The sequence below is a fragment of the Helianthus annuus genome, chromosome 5, assembly GCF_002127325.2.
Source record: "Helianthus annuus cultivar XRQ/B chromosome 5, HanXRQr2.0-SUNRISE, whole genome shotgun sequence".
Lineage (NCBI taxonomy): Eukaryota > Viridiplantae > Streptophyta > Magnoliopsida > Asterales > Asteraceae > Helianthus > Helianthus annuus.
This window is the reverse complement of record NC_035437.2, coordinates 169,324,075-169,344,386: the sequence shown is the minus strand read 5'-3', so window position 1 is coordinate 169,344,386 and position 20,312 is coordinate 169,324,075. Positions and strand designations below refer to the sequence as shown.

At 34.3% G+C, this 20,312-nt stretch overlaps 1 protein-coding gene and 1 non-coding gene across 2 annotated transcripts; one reads left to right on the top strand and one right to left on the bottom strand.

Annotated features, from left to right (window-relative positions):
- The first annotated feature begins 4,827 nt into the window (after positions 1–4,827).
- Positions 4,828–4,900, top strand: TRNAF-GAA. The gene has a single exon. It is a non-coding gene; the product is annotated as a tRNA-Phe (tRNA).
- A 943-nt stretch (positions 4,901–5,843) lies between these two features.
- Positions 5,844–16,770, bottom strand: LOC110941445 (myosin-2). Its single transcript, XM_022183081.2, has 24 exons — positions 15,943–16,770; positions 15,757–15,861; positions 15,528–15,671; positions 15,289–15,439; positions 15,179–15,206; positions 14,920–15,091; positions 13,734–13,797; positions 13,610–13,623; positions 13,446–13,530; positions 13,248–13,351; positions 13,021–13,159; positions 12,248–12,354; positions 12,006–12,158; positions 11,839–11,928; positions 10,771–10,848; positions 10,539–10,694; positions 10,287–10,448; positions 9,394–9,599; positions 9,187–9,319; positions 8,529–8,658; positions 8,308–8,421; positions 7,565–7,680; positions 7,287–7,478; positions 5,844–6,678 (listed from the first exon to the last, which is right to left on the bottom strand). Exons 1-24 carry the CDS (start codon positions 16,321–16,323, stop codon positions 6,178–6,180), a joined length of 3,525 nt encoding a protein of 1,174 aa, XP_022038773.1. The 5' UTR covers positions 16,324–16,770; the 3' UTR covers positions 5,844–6,177.
- Between the last annotated feature and the right edge of the window lie 3,542 nt (positions 16,771–20,312).

Below are 20,312 nucleotides of genomic sequence, written 5' to 3'. Positions count from 1 at the left end.
ATATAATTTATAATTAGTCAAATGAAGACATGCACCTTAGGAGTTCTTGTAATTATTCCACAATTATAGATTAGTCTTAGGAAAAAATTAATCTGGAATAACTTTAGTGATAGCAATTATATTAGAGAGTTCTTGATTATCATAAGAGACATCATGTTCGATTTATCCTAATAATCATGCTCTACTTTTCTTCTGTAGTGCCTTATCAGAAGAGAGCAATACGATTATCGTGTCTTAAGAGATAATCAAGGATTTAATTTAAGAGCTAATTCTTATAGAAACTTTAAATAAAGCAAAACATTTTAGGCTTAGGAATTAGAGTGGATGAGATATAGATTTATAGAAGAAAATTATAGTGAGTAAAAATTATGGGTACTAAGAATAAGGCAGACAAAATGATCACAAAAATTAATTGAGGATCATTAATATAAGGATCATTATGTGAAGAGGTTGTGATATGTCTATTACTAACATCAAAATAATAGACTACTTAAAGTTCTACTTAAACGAAGACAAAACAGCTTTGGCCAGAAGTGTAATCATTTAAGCATATGTGCAAAGTGGTTGTAACAAATCAGCTTTGGCCAGAAATTGAGACAAACACTTTAGTTATGCACTTGTTGAGTATGCCATCTATGAATGAATTAAATCAGCTTTGGCCAGAAATTAAGACATTCATGCTTATGATGCACACACAACATAGCCTTTCGTAATACTTGGATGATAAGTAGATGCATCAAGTCAGCTTTGGCCAGAAATGATGCATTAGAAGCTCATTCAAGCAAAGCCATTTTGGTTTTGTAAAACATTATTTGATCCTCATTAATTAACTAAATAATTACAAAAACCAATCATTTAATAGCAAACCACCCGTTAGCGCGGATCGAACTAATGAGATTTCGAGTCGCAACCACGATTTCGACTAATGACGTTATGGTTGCGAGTCGCAACTACTGTTTCGACTAGTCACGTTATGGTTGCGAGTCGCAACTACGGTTTCGACTACTCACGTTATGGTTGCGAGTCGCAACTACGGTTTCGACTACTCACGTTATGGTTGCGAGTCGCAACCTCATGGTTGCGAGTGATGACGTTATGGTTGCGAGTAGCAACCTCATGGTTGCGAGTCATGACGTTATGGTTGCGAGTAGCAACTTCATGGTCTCGACTAATGACGTTATGGTTGCGAGTAGCAACCTCATGGTTGCGAGTAGCAACCTCATGGTTGCGAGTAGCAACCTCATGTTCTCGAAACTTCCTGTTACAGCTGTTAATTGTGATGACATAACTGAAAATTCGAAATCTAAGGGATTATGGGATATTATTTCCTGTTTTAAAGTGATCTAATTTTATCAACATATTTCGAAAATAATAACTGTTTATCTAATAACAGTTTCGAATAAAAATTAAAAGATAAAATTAGATCAAACATGGAAAAAAAACACCCATTAATCCTCAATCATTCCAAAACATAACAGAATTTTCGAATTTTCACATGAACATGATGAACCCTAATCATAAAAAATAAAATTCTGGAACCCGAAACCTGAATTTTAATAGTTTTTCTAAACAGATTTCGGTTAAAGCATAACCCAGTTAATTCGGTGAACAAAACAATTAATCTTTTCATCGAAATCATGATTTCGAGTCGATTCTTATGACTCGAAACCGGCTGTTAAGGTCATACGATTTTTAAAGAAAAATTCCGTTTTCCAAGTTTCAATCCCAGAATTATGGATACGAAAACAGAACTGACTAATCAACATATGCTCTGATACCACATGTTGGTTCAGTTCTGTTTGATCATGAAGGAAAACAATATAAATCATACCTGTCACAGCAGATAGTGCAGAGGAGAATCCAGATGGAGATGTAGCAACAGTGTTTGACATAGTTGTCAGTTTGGTCTGGTTCCTCCTTAGGGTGCAATCTAATGATGGTGGTATGAGAAACCGATAAAGGGTAATCGGTTAGGAGAGGAGGTTTCGTGATGATGTTATGGCTTATGGGGTGTGAATTGTGAAACTGAGTAAACCTTAAACCTCCACCTTATTCTCCTTATATAAGCACCCAGGAGGAAACCTAATTAGTTACTAAGGGTAATATGGTCCATCAACAATTACCAACTAATTAAATAATAGGTTCTAATATATTTTGATCTCTATAATGTAAATGATTAAGATGGCTATAGATTTAAATATTAAACATAATAATATTTAATCTTACAGGTTGTAGTGGGGATGTGGGCATGGTGTGGCATTATGTTAAAAGAGGTGTAATAGAATTAAATAAAAAAATCATCAAAAAATGATATTGCCCAAACAAAAAGAAGAAAAACAGTCATTGGCAAAAGAATTAGAACAAAGGCGAGGAAAAAAGAACGCCAAAAACTCTTTTTTTTTTTTTTGAAAAAACGCCCAGGGGGCGGTCTAGGTGCGTTTTGGGGGGTTTTTTAGGAAAAAAACGCCAAGAAAAACCCCACTACGGATGGTCTTAGTATGATGTTTGCCTGCATAAAAGTGGTGTGTGTTCAAATCCTTATAAAGCTGTGTGTTGTCGGCACTTGGTGGTGCAAACATTGCAACACACCACATTTCACGTTCCACCTCTCCAAAACACGCACTCTTGGTGTGAATTCTGAAACACTCCACCAACCACACAACACACTTTTTTTTCACATTTCACATTCAACACAACACAATTACTAGCATAATATGTATAAAAATTGTTAAGTTAAAAAAAAAGGTAAAAGCTGTTGCTTGATTTAAATTTTAAACACCAGCAGTTTAGTGTATAGTACACGTTCCGGTGAGCGGTTAAAACAAAAAACCAAAAACCATGGTCACAAAAACCCCTGGTTTCTGCCTAACAACCTGACTAGACCCCTGTTTTTTATTCCATCTGCCGACCCTTTTTTTTTTTCCTTATAAATTCGGCTTCAATTCTTTCTTCTTTAATCAACCACCTATAAAAAATACAAAACAACTCAAACCCATTATTTTTAATCATACACGAAGCGATAAAAAAAAGGGATTCAGAATGTGCGGCGGTGGTAACCACGGCAGATGCATGTATGAGGCTGCGTTTAACGCCGTTCAGATGCAAAATCAGCTAGAGAAATCGCCGGCGATGACCGGAGATGCTGCCGGACGATTTTCCGGCAAGATGAAGCCGGAAAAGAGGGATGAGAAGCGGATTAGGGAGTTAGAGAAGACTGAGAAGATACTGAATTTGATCTGGTGGGGACCTAAGTGATGATATGTTATATTATTATTGTGATTGTGACAAACCGAAATGTGGTTCTGGATATTCTGTCACACATGTTCAGTTTCGGTTTGGATATAGAAAAATTATAATGATCAATCTTTAGAAGTTATATTGATCAATGTTTAGCAATTATAGAAATATTATAATTGTTTATAAGTTATAATGATAAGTGTTTAGAAAATCTGGTTAATCCAACTGTTTTGGATTAAGGTTTGAATGTGATCATGAGATGATGTATTAATTTTTTTCTATTCACATGTTATAAACTATTTTACCTTAAACTCCTCCACCTTTTCATTTATATATCAAGTTGACTAATTTTAGTCTATGTGGTTTGATTAGATCTTTCTTAGTTCAAAAGGTTTTTTTCTTATTCGGGTATCTGACGTTTGCAATTTGTTGCCATTAAAAAAATGATGGAGTTAGTGGATTGAATGAAAACGACAACAAACCTTTAGGACTAAGGTGGCAAATCTGATCAAACCACATGAACTAAAATGATAATTTACTCTATCAAATTCATTAACTTTATACTTTTTAAAAGACCCAAATATATTGTGTAGATGTATTAAAAATGATTTAATAATAGTTGGTTAGTTTTATTATTCTAGAGTAAAATACGAGAATCGTCGCTAAGATTTAGCCATTTTTGTTTGTTTCATTCAAAATCACTTATTTGTGCATGTGAGTCCTTCAGATTTGTGTTTTGTTGACATTTTCATCTTTAAGTTTGGCGGTTTATTGCAACTTTGGTCCCTCGAAATTTGGTCATCAGAGATGAAAATAACAAAATTTCAAACTTTTGAATAAAAATGGCACCTCAGTACGAAAGTCGCAAAAGTGATCAAACCTTAGGGACGAAAACGACATTTTACACATTATTCTATAACGTTTTTTCATATATATGTTTTTTTTCAATATTTTATAAAAATAAAACATGAAATATATACTTAGATGATCTACAGTTGTGTGTATACGATCTTAATAAAAATAATTAAATAAAGAAATAGTCTTGACATTATGCCTGGTAAAATGGGCTGGTCGGACAAGGACCATGAGGTAATGGATTCAGGTCTACACAATCCCCTCACAGTCTCTGGACTAGAAAATCTGTATAGGGGTAACGTTTAAAAAAAGGGTAACGAAATCGAAAACACATCAAATTTTTCCAAATTTTACATTACTGTCGGAGCGTCAAGGGGTAACGGAGGTTACCCCTTGTAACACTATAGGTTCGCCCCTGATCCCTCAAATTATTTTTTGATTTGGGTCATAGTTGGTTTTGACAAAAATGGTTGAAGCAAGATTTTTATAAATATTGAATTGGTCAATCTCATTCCAAAACAATTTGTTCCATTTTTAACAGACTAATAATGACCTTGTATTCATAATCATGCCTTGTTAGCTACACAAACAACAGATTCTATTTAATCATATGTATATATGTAATAAGTCAGACGGCATCGAATATTCAATTTAAGAAAAAAATAAAAAGAAAACCTTTCAAATTGAAAGAAACACGAACCAATAATAACATGTGTTTGGTTGTTTAAACGTATTGCGGGGATAGCTCAGTTGGGAGAGCGTCAGACTGAAGATCTGAAGGTCACGTGTTCGATCCACGTTCACCGCATTCCTTTTTTCTTATGGTAGAAAATGTAAACTATTTTACAATCTAAAATAGATTCAATCAGGATGAGTTGCCTGAAATACAAAATGTAAACTATTTTAATACAACCATTTAAAAGGTTGACCGTTTGACTCTTCAATTTTTATTGACCCACCACTCTTCTAAGGTTTAACTTGCCTTATGGTACAATTTATTACAATGGTTGGAGCATTTGGGCAACATATATTTCACCCCAAGTCATCGAAAAACAGGTGAAAGTGGATTTCGAGGAGCCCGTTTTGTTCAAAGGCGGAGCCCAAAGCATTAGCGATTCGTGGTTTTAAAGTGGTCCTAATGGACCTAGAAGGATTTGGTATGAATGGGCTTGAGGATGTCGAAGACGGTACCAACCTCTACCCGGAGGTCCATCTTTTGGCCCGTTGGGGCTTGTTGACGACCCAAGAATTTTGCTCGACTTTGTTCTTGTAGTTTTTTCTTCAAGATTTCTTTTAATGTACTCGCCTTTTATGGTGACGCTAGCCAAAAAGCTAGGATTTAATATTTTATCAAAGACAGCGATTGCAGCTGCGCAAACGAGGGGCCCGGTTGCAAACATGCTTCCATGATCCCCATAACTGATGTTGGCATTTACTCTTTCAGTCACCAGTGTAGCTCCTATTGGTAAACCACCAGCTAAAGATAACCGGTCCGACCCAACCCACATTATAATGTAAAAAGGGTTTTGGATGAAAATGGCAAAAACAAAATATTAATGTGAAGTTACCAAAATACCCCTGACTAAACTAACTTTCTTGAATTGTCATCGCTTGGACGAAAATGACAAAAAACTGCGAACTTAAGATACTTTGGGGAAAAACTATTTGAACTAAAGTGACATTCAGGATTTTGGGCCTAACGGATATCAGTAAGGGACTTAACTTGATTTTCGGGTTTGGCCTAGGACATATGGACAAACTTAGGTTTTTTTTTTATAACTTTAAAAACAAACACCATATAAGTAGTCTGTTCCATATAATACAAAATTTGGACAACAAACAACAAAACCCACACACTCAACAGACCTACTTTATACACAAAATGGGCCCGCACCAACCGCTCGGTTCGTTAAAATAAACCCGCACACTACGAGCCGTAGTCACGTGCAAACAACTCCACGCCTCGACCAACGCCACAAAAATGGTCCAGTATCACAGGGGCAGTTACAAGTTACAACCCACCAACGTTTAACAGTTATCTTCAAAATGTATATACGTCATATGCGTAGGGGCGAGTTAGTAACTTCACACTGCTCTCTCTTTCCCTCTCTTACTACTTAACTTCCCCCACCAGTGTCTCCCCCGCCTATCACCGCCACCGCTAGCACCACCACCACCGCCGCCGCCACTTTCGGCATTCACAAGCGTTGTTTTGGCCTCTCGTAACCGATGCTTGTACTCCTTTTTCCAAATCTCAAATTTCTTTTTTAAACTTTTATAATCTTCGATCTGTTTTGAAGAAGGCGGGCGTCCGGGAGTCACGTTGATAACGGCTTTAGCGTCGTTATCGAAAGTCTGTTTTCTTTGCTCGAATTCTTTAGATAAGTAATCAACCGTGTTGGAAATAACGCCGTTTTCTCGTCTGTTATGTCCAGATCGGAGTGGTGTCATTTGTACAGGAGTTGGAATTCCTGATATGTTATCTTCGGAATCATAATAATTGGGTGACGCTGACCCATCGGGTCTTCCGGTTTGCCCGTCGGAAATGCCTGAACCGAGAGTTTTCTTGGCTGCAGAGAGACTCATCTGCACAAACAAATAATACGAGTCAATATATGATAAAGTGTTTTATTTTTATATATAGGGTTGGGTTCATTTCAGAATTCTAAATAATTGCAGAACTTTCTGAACTCCTAATATTTTTATATGTAATTTTATGATTACACATACGTAAACTACTTTAATATGTTTGTAATCATAAAAATACATATAATAAATGATAAAAGTTACCCCCCCCCCCCCCAAAAAAAAAAATATATAAAAATATAAAAATTCTGGAGTAAACTTCCGTTTTGCTCCCTGTGGTTTGGTCACTTTAACGGTTTTGCCCCAAACCTTTAAAAATAGCCATTTTACTCCCTGATGTTTCGGTTTTTTTGCCAGTTTGCTCCCTGCCTCTAACTCCATCCAAATTGTTTGTTTTTCCATTTTGCTCCCCGCAGGGAGCAAACTGGCAACAAAACCAAAACATCAGGGAGTAAAATGGCTATTTTTAAAGGTTTGGGGCAAAACCGTTAAAGTAACCAAACCACAGGGAGCAAAACGGAAGTTTACTCAATTCTGTTACAAATTTCAAATTGACGGTTTTACCCTTTAAAAAAACACATGGACTATAAAGAGTAAGTAAAACTCACTTGTAAAGTTGCCATCTGGCTTTGCCACATCTCCTCAACAGCCTTCGTTTTGTTTTCATATTCAGACAGCCGCGCTTCAAATTGTCGTACTTGTTCCCGTAAAGCCGTATTTTCAAGATCTCTTTCTCTCAACAATGATTCTGCCTTCGCTACTCGTTTCTGCAAGTCTTCAATATTTTCTTGTGAAGAGCCCTAACAAAAAAATATATCTATATTTAATTGGATACCAAAAACTACATGCGCATGTTTTTGTTAAGATAAGGTTTAAGAGTGAGTACCTTCAATTCTGAATTTGTACTGTCGGACCTTCGCCTGCTTTCCGAGCTATCAATGGCTGCTTGTTTCCATCTCTGCATGTGATTAAAATACTTTCGAGCCAACCACCCACGAACCACTGTTAAAAGTAAGGATGAATGGTTAAAAGACTCAACTGTAAGTCTGTAATTGTTTTAAACGCAAAAAAAAAAATAAAGTTTCAAGTGTTGGGTTATTATTTTGTACTGTTTTTACGCTGCAATTACAAAAACTGATTGAAAAAGTTATACTTATCAAAACTAACCACCTCCAAAAGTATATTGATATTATTAAAATGCCATTTTCGTCCCTGAGGTTTGGCCAGTTTTGCGACTTTCGTCCAACGGGTTTGTTTTTTCGCATCTGGATCCAAAAAGTTTAAAATCTTGCCATTTTCATCCGGCTCGTTAACTCCATTCATTTTTCTCCGTTAAGTCAGGGGTATTTCCGTATTTATGTTAACTTAAAAGGGCAATTCGGTATTTTTCACTTTATGTAAAAAGACCGAATACGCCTGAAAAAGACTGAATTGCCCTTTAAGTTAACAAAAACACGGAAATACCCCTGACTTAACGGAGAAAAATGAATGGAGTTAACGAGCTGGATGAAAATGGCAAGATTTTAAACCTTTTAGATCCAGATGCGGAAAAACAAACTTTTGGACGAAAGTCGCAAAACTGGCCAAACCTCAGGGACGAAATGGCATTTTACTCTAAATTATATGTACCTGATTGTAAATTTACAATTGTTGTCATATGCTCATCAAGTGAGCTTAACGCATTCCCCTTATTCTGTTTCTTTAAAACGTTAAACTCCCTTCTCGCGTTTTCACCACGAACAACTGCAAGAAAACAATCTCAATCCTCTTCCGAAACGGACGGTACTTTTCCGATTGAACGGAGCAAGTGAATATCTAAAAAGAAACTAAAATAATAACTGTATTCTTACATGACTGCAATGTCACAATTCCAAACGTCCATTCATCGGATTCGGGAACAACTTGGCTGTCAAGGAAACCGTTTTCCACTACACGTGTACCTTCTAGAACTTCTTGTCTCAAATTCTCCAACACATCAACCTACGTCCACCGATAAAACAAAATACAGCATTACTGAAATGTTTGTTATTTTCAGAGTAAAATGCCATTTTCGTCCCTGAGGTTTGACCAGTTTTGCGACATTCGTCCAAAGGTTTGTTTTTCCGCATCTGGATCCAAAAGGTTTGAAATCTTGCCGTTTTCATCCGGCTCGTGAACTCCATCCATTTTTCTCCGTTAAGCCAGGGGTATTTCCGTCTTTTTTGTTAACTTAAAGGGCAATTCGGCCTTTTTCACTTTATGTACAAGCATTTAGCGTGATGTACAAGTATTTAAAATACCGAATTGCCCTTTAAGTTAACAAAAAAGACGAAAATACCCCTAGCTTAACAGAAAAAAATGGATGAAGTCAACGAGTCGGATGAAAATGGCAAGATTTCAAACCTTTTGGATCCGGATGCGGAAAAACAAACCTTTGGACGAAAGTCGCAAAACTCGTCAAACCTCAGGGACGAAAATGGCATTATACTCTTAGTTTTAATACCGCTACTATTATTATTAAAATCTCACTTGTCCTTGGAAAAATAGTTTTGTAGATCCAACTCGATACGTTTGCGTAGGGACACGATAATGCTGAAGAATAGCAACCGATGTACGCAATGGATCCGTAGAAATAAGATTGTGTGACAAAAGGCAGCCGAACCTGATAATTATCAAAAATTAAAAAAAAAAAGCATAATAAGAAATGATAATAAATTATTGAGTTATGTTCTTTACCGGGTAGCAAATTCTTGATGTGTGAAGCTTATTGGGTATCTTGATTTTGATATTTGCAAAATATCCATAACTTGGCTGTGTTTTAGCTGCTCCCAAACGATACCGTTTTCGAAATTTCCAGCAAGTTGTTTGATATTCGGTTTGATGCATCGAATGAAATGTTGCTTTGAATTCTCCAATTGCTCAATTATTTTATATAGATGATCCTACACGCATCAAAAAATACTTGTCATAATCTACATATAGGAGTGAGCAAAAAAACCGAAATAACCGAACCGAAACTGAAAAACTGATTTAACCGAACAGACGGAACAGTACAAAAAAAAAAACAAAAGGTTTTGCATTTTATGAAAACTGAAAATAACCGAACCGAATAATCTAAAAAAATCATTTTTTTAAAGTTTGTTATATATTAATTTAGGAATTATTAGTTTTATTCTTAAATGTTACGTATTTATAATAAATACATTAACACGTTTATTAATCTTTAAATGATTTATCAATGCCTGTAAGAAATAATAAAATTTTTAACATAAAATTAAATGATTTTCAAAATATTTAAAGAAAATATTTTAAAAAAAAACTTTCGAGAGAAACATAAAAATAGATTAGAAGTTAGGTTCATGTGAATGATATTAATTAAAAAGGTTAACCATAAAAACTTAAGAAAGATTCTTAAATCTTTAATAACATTTTTTATTTTTGAATCTTACGTAATTTTGTTTCAAAAACCAAACCGTTGCTAAAACAGAAAAAAACGAAACCGAAACGAACGGTTTTCAATAACCGAAAACCGAACATTTCGGTTACGGTTTCGGTTTTACCATAGAACCGAAACGTGCACACCCCGGCCCTACTACATATGGAACTAATATGATTCGGAGAAACATTACCTTGAACTTTACGAAAGCACTTTGACTGGTTGTTTGGTCCTGCTTCACGAGACCCGATGCCAAATGGTTCAAAGGTTTTTTACAAGACGACAAAAGTTGGATAATATCGAATTGCAGTTTATCGCTGTTTTGTTCCAACAACCCTGAAGCATCATACGGAACCTGCACACGTTGCATCACTTAGTCACAAAAACATCAAACACACTGAAGTAATTATCAAACGTGTTCATGACTATAGTAACAATGGTGAACCTCTCCCGCAAAATGGCGAATCCTAAACGTCCCCTTTTCACAGCTAAAGCGTGAATTAGAACTCAGGTGTTTTTTAATTTTGTCGGTAAATGTCTCATCTGTCGCTTTCGAGGAATTTGAACCCTCATCGAGTATCGATATTAGCCCCGTGGGATTCTGCAAATATCAAATTATGTAAATTAACAAAGAAACATGTTTTAAATGTAATGACGATATATAGACAAAATATTACCTGCTCAAAAAGATCCAAACACTCTTCGTTGTCTTCAGACTCTACGTTTTTCCAGTGAATTCCGTCCAATTCATATTGCTGACGATTAGAATAACGAAATTTAATATCTTTCAAGACTAACATGAACTCGATATTACCTTAATTAATATTTATTTTTCTGTAAAATTTGTATAAAAATGGTAAATTAATATGTACAACTGTCGATTTAATAAAAAAAATATTGTTAAATAATAAACAGAGAAAAAAACCAACATAGAATAGGATACAAATAGTAGGGCTGCAAATGAACAAAACGTTCAGCGAACTGTTTGGCGGGAAGTTCGTTTGTTTATTAAACAAATGAACACGAACAAGAAATTCCGTTAGTATAGTTAAATGAAAGAACATGAACAGAAGCCACTTTCGTTAACGTGTTCGTTTATGTTCGATAGTTCATTAGTGTATTAGCTTTTAAATTTTATTTAAATGCTTCAAAATTCCAACAAACAAAATATTTAGTAAGTATCGGGTAAAGGGTTAAATATTTAGCAAGTATCTGTGTATTATATATTATGTTCATGAACGCTTGTTTGTGTTCGTTTAATTCCATTTGTGTTCATGGACATAAGTTTGTGTTCATTTGCGTTTGTTGCTTAAAACTAACAAATGAACACGGACACGTTCATTTCCTTAACGAACGAACACGAACATAAAATCTCGTTCGGTAAGTGTTCATGAACAGTTCGTGAACACATGTATTTCCTTAACAAACGAACCATGTTGCTTAAAATTAACAAATGAACACGGACACATTCATTTCCTTAACAAACGAACACGAACATAAAATCTCGTTCGGTAAGTGTTCATGAACAGTTCGTGAACACATATATTTCCTTAACAAACGAACCTTGTTGCTTAAAATTAACAAATGAACACGGACACATTCATTTCCTTAACAAACGAACACGAACATAAAATCCCGTTCGGTAAGTGTTCATGAACAGTTCGTGAACACGTATATTTCCTTAACAAACGAACACGTTCGGTTCGTTTGCAGCCCTAACAGCTAGTATCATTACATATATATACCTCTTGTTCAAGCTTACAAAGATGGTGAATGAAGTGTCGTTGCAATCTCTCATCAGCATAGTTTATCAACAACTGCGGAAAGCTATTTTTCTGAAAATGGAGAAACGTTAATATGACAGGATACGGTTGTACCAAAGATGCCTATGTAATTCTTTGTTTATGTGCACCTGAAACGACTCAAATCCATAAATATCTATAATGCTTATGGTGTGTCGAGCATGCTGTTCGTCTCCTTTGAGTGATGTATTAATTTCTTCCACGAGCCAATTAAACAAGCTATCGTAAATAAATTTTGCCAATGCGTCTCTTTTAACAGTTGCCTAAACAATAAAAAGAAAAATTAATAGTCATGTTACGAGTTTTTAGATTTAACTATTAATTATTTGTCGTAAACGTGATCTTGATGTACCCGTTGTAATGTCAATGGCGTTGTCGTGTTGTGGATTCGGTTGGTGGAGAGGAGATCAATGAGGTCATCCGTCTTGCAGCCCATTAACCGAGCAGCATTTCGACTAGCTTCAAATATGCAAAAAAAGGGAAATAAATTTACAAAAAATGATAATGAAAAAATGTAGGGCTGCAAACGAACCGAACGATGTTAAGGAGATATATGTGTTCACTAAGTGTTCATGAACACTTACTGAATGAGAATTTTTAGTTCGTGTTCGTTTGTTAAGGAAATGAACGTGTTCGTTTGTTAGTTTTAGGTAATGAACGTTCACAAATACAAACTAATGTTCATGAACACAATTGAAAACAAACGAACACAAAGAAGTTTTCATGAACAGAATATATAATACACTGATACTTATTAAATATTTTATTTCTTGGAACTTCTTCAAGTATTTAAAATAAAATATAAAAATGAGAAACACTAATGAACTATCGAAAACAAACGAACACGTTACCGAACGTTCACGAACATAAATGAACAAACGCGGCCTCTGTTCATGTTCGTTCATTTAACTAAACAAACGGAATTTCTTGTTCGTGTTCACTCATTTATTAAACGAACAAACACAAACGAACTTCCCGCCGAACGGTTCACAAACTGTTCGCTGAACGTTCGGTTCCTTTGCAGCCCTAAAAAAAACTAAATATTTTAGCGCTAAATAAACCTATTATTAACAACAAGATCAGTTTCTCCAAACACTAATAACCGATTAAAGAAATTTTGGTTACCTTCATCAGCCTTAGGCACAACGTGTTCTTCTTTATCAATTACTACAAACGAAATATTCCCGAGCCATAAAATTGCGGCAACCAATTCGAATACGCTTTCTTGAACCTCATGAGGAATCCCAAACGTATCAAAGGCATCCTGCTCGAACATAGATACTTATACTTATTAAATATTTAAATTATCATATATCTTGCTTAAAATTTAAGAATTAAGCTTTTATAGTTACCACTAGCATTATAAAGTTGTCGGCATCATCAACGCCATTAATTTTCAAGCACCCACTCTGATTTAGAATCTTGTACTCGCTCGCCATTTTTAAACTCAGCATATCTGTAAATGTATAAAAAAATATATATTATAATGCTTTTACATTTTAATATTTTATAATTATAATAACAGAATTACACAAAGTAATAATACTAACCTTTAAGAATAGGTGGTGCCCCCGCACAGATCTGATAGAATATATGGTACGATCGTTCCCCACGGCGTAATCGAGATACCCTTGACTACATAACAAAATTACTTCAAGAATTGAACTCGAAAACCAGATTAAAACATCAAAACATAATATTAAAAAATAAATACCTTTTCTAGAAGCACTGTTGGTGTTTCACATGAAAATATCAAAACAGTAGCCAAGTCAGCATGTCAAATAAACTATTTACGGTTTTATAAATGAACGTAATCAAACTGTTTGTTATACGCTTACGTGCTTGAATAGAAGCGCCGCTTATTATCCCCTCTGCGTTATAATTAATATCAATTAATTTCCCCTGCATACCAAATAGATAAGTTTATAAGTTCTATTTTACTTGTATTTATTGTTTTCAGCTTCAATAAAATAAGTTATTTTCAATAACAATAACAAATCAACAGCAACAAGAATAACAAAAACGACAACAATAATAATAATAATAATAATAATTAGGGGTGTAGACAAACCAAACGTTCAGCAAACAGTTCGTGAACCATTCGGTGGGAAGTTCGTTTGTGTTCGTTCGTTTATTAAACAAGAGTAAACTGCTATTTTGGTCCCTGTGGTTTGGTCAATTTTGCCACTTTAGTCCAAAACTTAAACTTTTTGCATCTGGGTCCCTGTGGTTTCAATTTTATTGCCATTTTGGTCCAAAAATGAAATCAGGTCATATTTGTCTTATAAAATCCTGTTATTTTGTCATTTTCCGCAGGGGCAAAATGATCATTTCTTTTTTATAAATAAATACCATATTTTATAAGACAAATATGACCTCTGAGGAAAATGACAAAATTGCAGGATTTTATAAGACAAGTATGACCTAATTTCATTTTTGGACCAAAATGGCAATAAAACTGAAACCACAAGGACCCAGATGCAAAAGGTTTGAGTTTTGGACTAAAATGGCAAAAGTAACCAAACCTCAGGGACCAAAATGGCAGTTTACTCATTAAACAAAGAACACGGACAAGAAATTCCATTCGTTTAGTTAAATGAACGGACATGAACAGCAGTCGCATTCGTTCATTTATGTTCGTGAACGTAACGTATTCGTTTATGTTCGATGGTTCATTAGTGTTTTTAGTTTTTATATTTTATTTAAATACTTCAAAATTCCAACAAATAAAATATTTAACAAGTGTCGTTGTATTATATACTCTGCTCATGAACGCTTGTTTGTGTCCGTTTGTTTCCATTTGTGTTCAAGAACATTAATTTGTGTTCATCAACATTCATTTTCATTCGTTGCCTAAAATTAACAAACGAACACAAATGAACACAAACACGTTCATTTCATCAACAAACGAACACGAACATAAAATCTTGTTCGGTAAGTGTTCATGAACAGTTCGTGAAAATTCGTTCGTTCGCAGCCCTAATAATAATATCGTAGCAATAAACAACTAGGAATAAAACTCACAAATCGGCTGGAATTCAAATTTTTCGATGTTTTTGCATTCCCAAAGGCTTCCAGTATACAGTTGGCTTGTATCAATTTGTTTTTTATCTTATTATTATTCTGGCTTCCAACTGATGTCAGATATTGCATTGCAAATTTCGATGTTTCGGTCTTCCCAGATCCACTTACACCACTATACATATATATATGTTAGTAAATAAAAGTGACCCGTAAAGGGAAGTGTTTGACTGTTTGGATGTGCGGTTTAATAGTGACTAACCTGATAATGATAGATTGATTTCCACCATCTGCAATGATTATTAAGAAACAAGTATTAGCATTTTGATCGAACAACGAACTTATAATACCTTAATTCGGTCTGCAACACACCTTTCATCATATCACGGTATGCCGCATCAGCCGTAGCGTATACATGAGGCTTGTTCGACTTCTTGTCTTTATAAGCTGTGACGAAATCATTTCCATATATTTTGACTTCTTTGAACGGATTTACCGCTAATAAAACGTTCCCTGCCTTACTCTGCAGAAACGAACCGAAATTTAAGCAAGATAACTAACCACAACAAGATAACTTAATAAGTTCATTAAGATGTCGATGAAATACATACGTAAATAACATCACGGCTGTATCTATACTTAAGATTATGAAGAACTGACGGCTCGTTTAAATAACAAAGTTCGACAAGATCATCTACGTCATCAAGATTTTTTTCATTTGCAGGTAAGATCTCTCCTGTAGATATCGTGATCGCCTAGAAACAGCAACGGAAGTAAATTAGCATCGAACCAGATTCGACGTTTCTAAATGCTAATAGACGAATAGACGATTAGACTCACACTTCCGTCGGAAAGCACAACAGATACTTCTTCACCCATGGTTTCTTCGATCTTTACGAATTCCCATAGATCCTTTTGGGGCGGCTTACACCATACTCCAAGTTTCTGAAACAAACAAACAAACAAACCCACAAATCAGAAACGAACAAATTGCGAATTCACGCGATAAAGATTCAATCTTTTTACGTTTTTAGCGAAATGATTGATAATGTGATTCCATTCAGTCTCCGGCGAAGTGGCAAGAGTCGCGCCACCATTCTCCGACAATCTTTGATCGCCAACAGCTGCAGCTTCTTTCTTTTCGCCGAAACTACGACCGCTGCCACCCGTAACGAGTTTAACCTCGGGTTTCTTGTTCTTATTCTTATTTGAGTCATAAGACACAGCATGTTCCATAGCAAGCTTTGCCTGTATCAACCGCTTCGGTAGACGCGCTTTCGATGTCGGCCGAGACGGCAACGCCGGCGGCAAGTCCCTCGAGTGCTCCGCCTCGTCTCTCCGACGAAGCGAATCGAGCATTTCCTCTAACGAACTCCGAGCTATCGAATTCGGCGAAGCCGAAATCATTTTGCTATTTAATCCAATCCAAAAAACCCTAATTTAACTGACAAACTGAATCCATCATATTCTTCAAAACCCGTACAATGTCAATCATATATTCACATCAACATTCTTCATACAAAAAAAAACCTCTCTAAACCCTAACCCTAACCCTAATTCAATCCAGATCAAATTGTCAAAATTCACCAACCAAAAACACCAATTTCCGCAAACAGAATGCAAAATTCGATCCTAATCTGAACAAAAGCTGGAAATTCCCCTTTGATTTATCGAATTTGACGAGATAAAGACACGAAATTGATAACCCAAAATGCGAAATTGGAGAGGGAATTAAGTGGGTTTTACGCTGCTGTTGAAAAGTGTGAATTACGAGAAGACAAAGAAGAAGAAGAAGAAGACGATTGAATTGATGGATGAATGTTGGCCCCAAAATTAAAATTGAAATTGAATGAATGGGAAAATAAAATAATAAGGAGTTGAAAAAGAAAGCTTTAAGAAAAGCCTGTCGTGGCTGTTGCTTGATTCATAAAAAAAAAAAAAAGAAAACAACAAATAATCATTTGTTTGTTTGTTTGTTAATTGAACAACGGCAAGTTTTGAATTTTTCAAGTGGTGGCGCGGGGTGTCGTACGGTGGTTGAGATGAAACTTGGTGGTTGAGTTGGGAATTTTGTAAAAGTAATGGGGGGTGAAATGTAAGTTTAGAGGTGATCAAAGTGTAAAACATGTAATACACTTTATTCGATATTGGGTACTGGTATCGAATCGGTACCGAATCGTACCGGGTATATTCGATATCGGTATCGGTACCCATTTTTCATGTTTTTCGATACCGGTGTCGGTATTTACGGGTAAAATACTGGTAAATATCGGTACCGTACCGGTAATGAACCGGTGTATTCGGTACCGATACCGATACTCACTTTTCTCGTTTTTCGGTACCGTTACGGGTTCAGTACCGAACGGATACCGTACTCATCCATAGGAAAAACCATGTAGTGGTTGAGACGAAACTTGGTGGTTGAGTTGAGAATAGTGTAAATGTAGTGGGGGTGAAATGTAAGTTTAGAGGTGATCAAAGTGAAAAACATGTAATACACTTTATTTTATGGTTAAAACATAAATGATGTATTTAATACACTTTATTATTTATTTATTAGATATATACGATAAGATAAAAAGTATATATTTTCTTAAGTTGTGTGTAGGCTTTTAATTGTTTTTTAAAGCTAACGAATTTTTTAAATGGGTTATTGGCGAAATTCACCATATTGGGATATACTCGTCTCCGAACTGGGAAAAACCCTCACCTAGGGTTGAAACCGTGAACACCAGCCCCCAAAGGCACGACAGTGCAGTGAGGTAAAATTCGCTCAGTTCAAGGATCAAACCAACGATCGGATCGCCAAGTCTCTTGTCATCACCATGTGCTGCCGAAACTAAATGGTGAGAGCGAGAATCGAACCAGGGTTACTTTGAACTCTCCCTTACCACTCTACCACCGGTTCATTGGCCATGCTTTTAAACTTTACTTGTACATAATTACATCTCTTATTTTTTTAATGCTTAACTAGTAATAAGACCCGCGCGCGTTGCGGCGCGGGTACTTCGTAAATGTCAAATGAATTAGTCCAAGCGTTATTATACGCGACCCGACTAACTCGAATACTGTCAAGTCAAAACGAATATGCGACTTGAATCATATGTAGGAAATGTACAAAATAAACCACAAAAGTGTACACCAAGTTAACGTTAAAACGTAGACAAACTCGAACTTATAGGAAAACGTATACGAAATTTGAGTCGAAATGTAGACAAACTCGAATATTGTACCGACTATGTGGCGTGATTATATATAGATTATTAGCGACCCTTTACGTTAAAACGTAGAAAAAATCGAATTTAATCGACGAATCGTATTTGACCCGATTATTTTTAAACAAACGACATGTACATCGAAAGTATGCTCGAAAACATATTATAATTGAAAACAAATTTTTCTTCGAAATGTAGACCAACTTGAATTTATTTTGTCAAATCAAGACGTATTATATTAGACCTGAATAGTTTCTGAGCAAAACTGACATCGAAACATACATAAAAAAGTAAGCACAAAAATGTATTATATTTTATCCGACTTGTTTTCAAACAATTTTTTTCATCGAAACGTAGCCCAACACATTTTTTTATACCAACACGTACATAAAAATAAGCACACAACAATTTTTTTTAAGTTAACGACCGAGTGTATTAAGAAAAAAACAGAATATATATACTCTCGATGGGGTCAAAGTGACGTTTTATAAAGTTTATAAAAAGTTAAGGGGTTGAAAATTACATTACCTAAACTAAAGGACCTAAAAATGGGATGAAAATGAAAGTTGAAAAACTTGAATGTCAAAAAGCAATATCTAAGGGGTAAAAATGAACTTTGAAAAAAACTTTGAGGGGTTAAAGAGGAATGTCCACCGACATTCCTCTTTAAGATCTAATCTAAAATATAATAAAAGACTACAATTAATGCCACATAGCAACACCTCCTACAATTCAATTTTTTTATTAAATTTATTGTTTTTATTTTTTTGGTTTTTATATATGTTTAAAAATTTAATATAACGTTTATCTATTTTCATTTCTTTTGGTTTTTATATATATTTAAAAAGTTTGATATCACGTTTATCTAGACAATCTTAATTTAAATTCTGTTTATCTTATCTTTTCGTGATTTAGAATTTTGTTTTGGTTTTATTATTAAATTTAAATTTAGTTTATTATATTTTCACTTTAATCTATAAAAAATAGCCGTGAGTGTTTTTTTTTTTTCAAAATTTCTTATCGGATTGGTGATATCATTAAATGAAATTTTTATTATTTATCGTAACTTCTTGTTATTAAAACTTTAATAATTATTTATTTATTTTATTTTATTATTTTATTGGATGTTTTAACTTTTTTTTTTGGGTATTTCGTAATTACTAAATTAAAAGCTCTCGAAGGAGCAATTGTATAAGTATGATGGCTTTCATTTTTTATTTTTCTTTTTTGTTAGTTTGTTATTATAATTAAGTTTTAACCTATTTTGTTTTTTTCTTATAATTTTAGAATATTGTCTTTCATGAAATTATGAACATAGTGTTGCAATATGTTTATTTCAATCTACATCCGACATAAGTTTTACTCAAATTTTGTTATGAGTTACATGCGTTTGAAGATTAGGTTATAGACAATTAGACATATGTGTTACATGGGTTTGAGGATAAAAATTATATAATTTAATAATGTATGCATATATTTACATAACTAAATTATTTTCATGCATACAACTTGAAGAGTAGTGACTTCATCTAGATGTTTGTATTCTGATATTATGGTTTTTATATTTGAGAATATCAAAATATACTTATAAAAAAGTTAAAATAATACATAAAAGTTATATATAACATAAATACAATCAAAATCAAATCATAACACATCAAACCTACGTAAAAAAAAGTAGTACATAAAGCGAACATGGATCCATAGTGTCTTAGCAACTCCACAATATATTGAAAAGTAAGATGGGAGTATAATTGTTTTATAATGGATGACTTACTAAAAATGATTAGACATATTTATAAGAAGTGTTTCGTGAGCTAAAAATTTAGAAATATGCATAACAATTTGGAAAGACAAATAAAATCCCATAATTAAGGAAATGTGTTTGGAAATTATTATTTGAAATGGTTTTAGTTATAGTTAAATATGGTATGACTATCAGATATTTGTGATATTTGATTGAAAAAACTGAATATGACATCTATCTCAGTCGTATATATGAGCAAATTGCTAAAAAGATTTATACATAATTATTAAGTTATATAACTTATATATCCTTAAACCCATGTAAACATGGGTATATAACCTAGTTATATAAATATAAAAAAGTCCAATGAAGTAGAGGTGGAGCGGTTGAGGAAAAGACTTGGTGTTCCTTGTGACTCGGATTCGACTTCCACT

Bases quoted from the DNA above. Each gene is read 5' to 3' on its own strand.
- LOC110941445 (XM_022183081.2), bottom strand. From the start codon at position 16,323: ATGATTTCGGCTTCGCCGAATTCGATAGCTCGGAGTTCGTTAGAGGAA. The intron at 15,092-15,178 runs GTTAGTCACTAT...ATATATGTATAG, and splicing joins AATCAATCTATCATTATCAG to TGGTGTAAGTGGATCTGGGA. The intron at 13,798-14,919 runs GTGAGTTTTATT...TTTGGTATGCAG, and splicing joins ATTTGAATTCCAGCCGATTT to GGGAAATTAATTGATATTAA.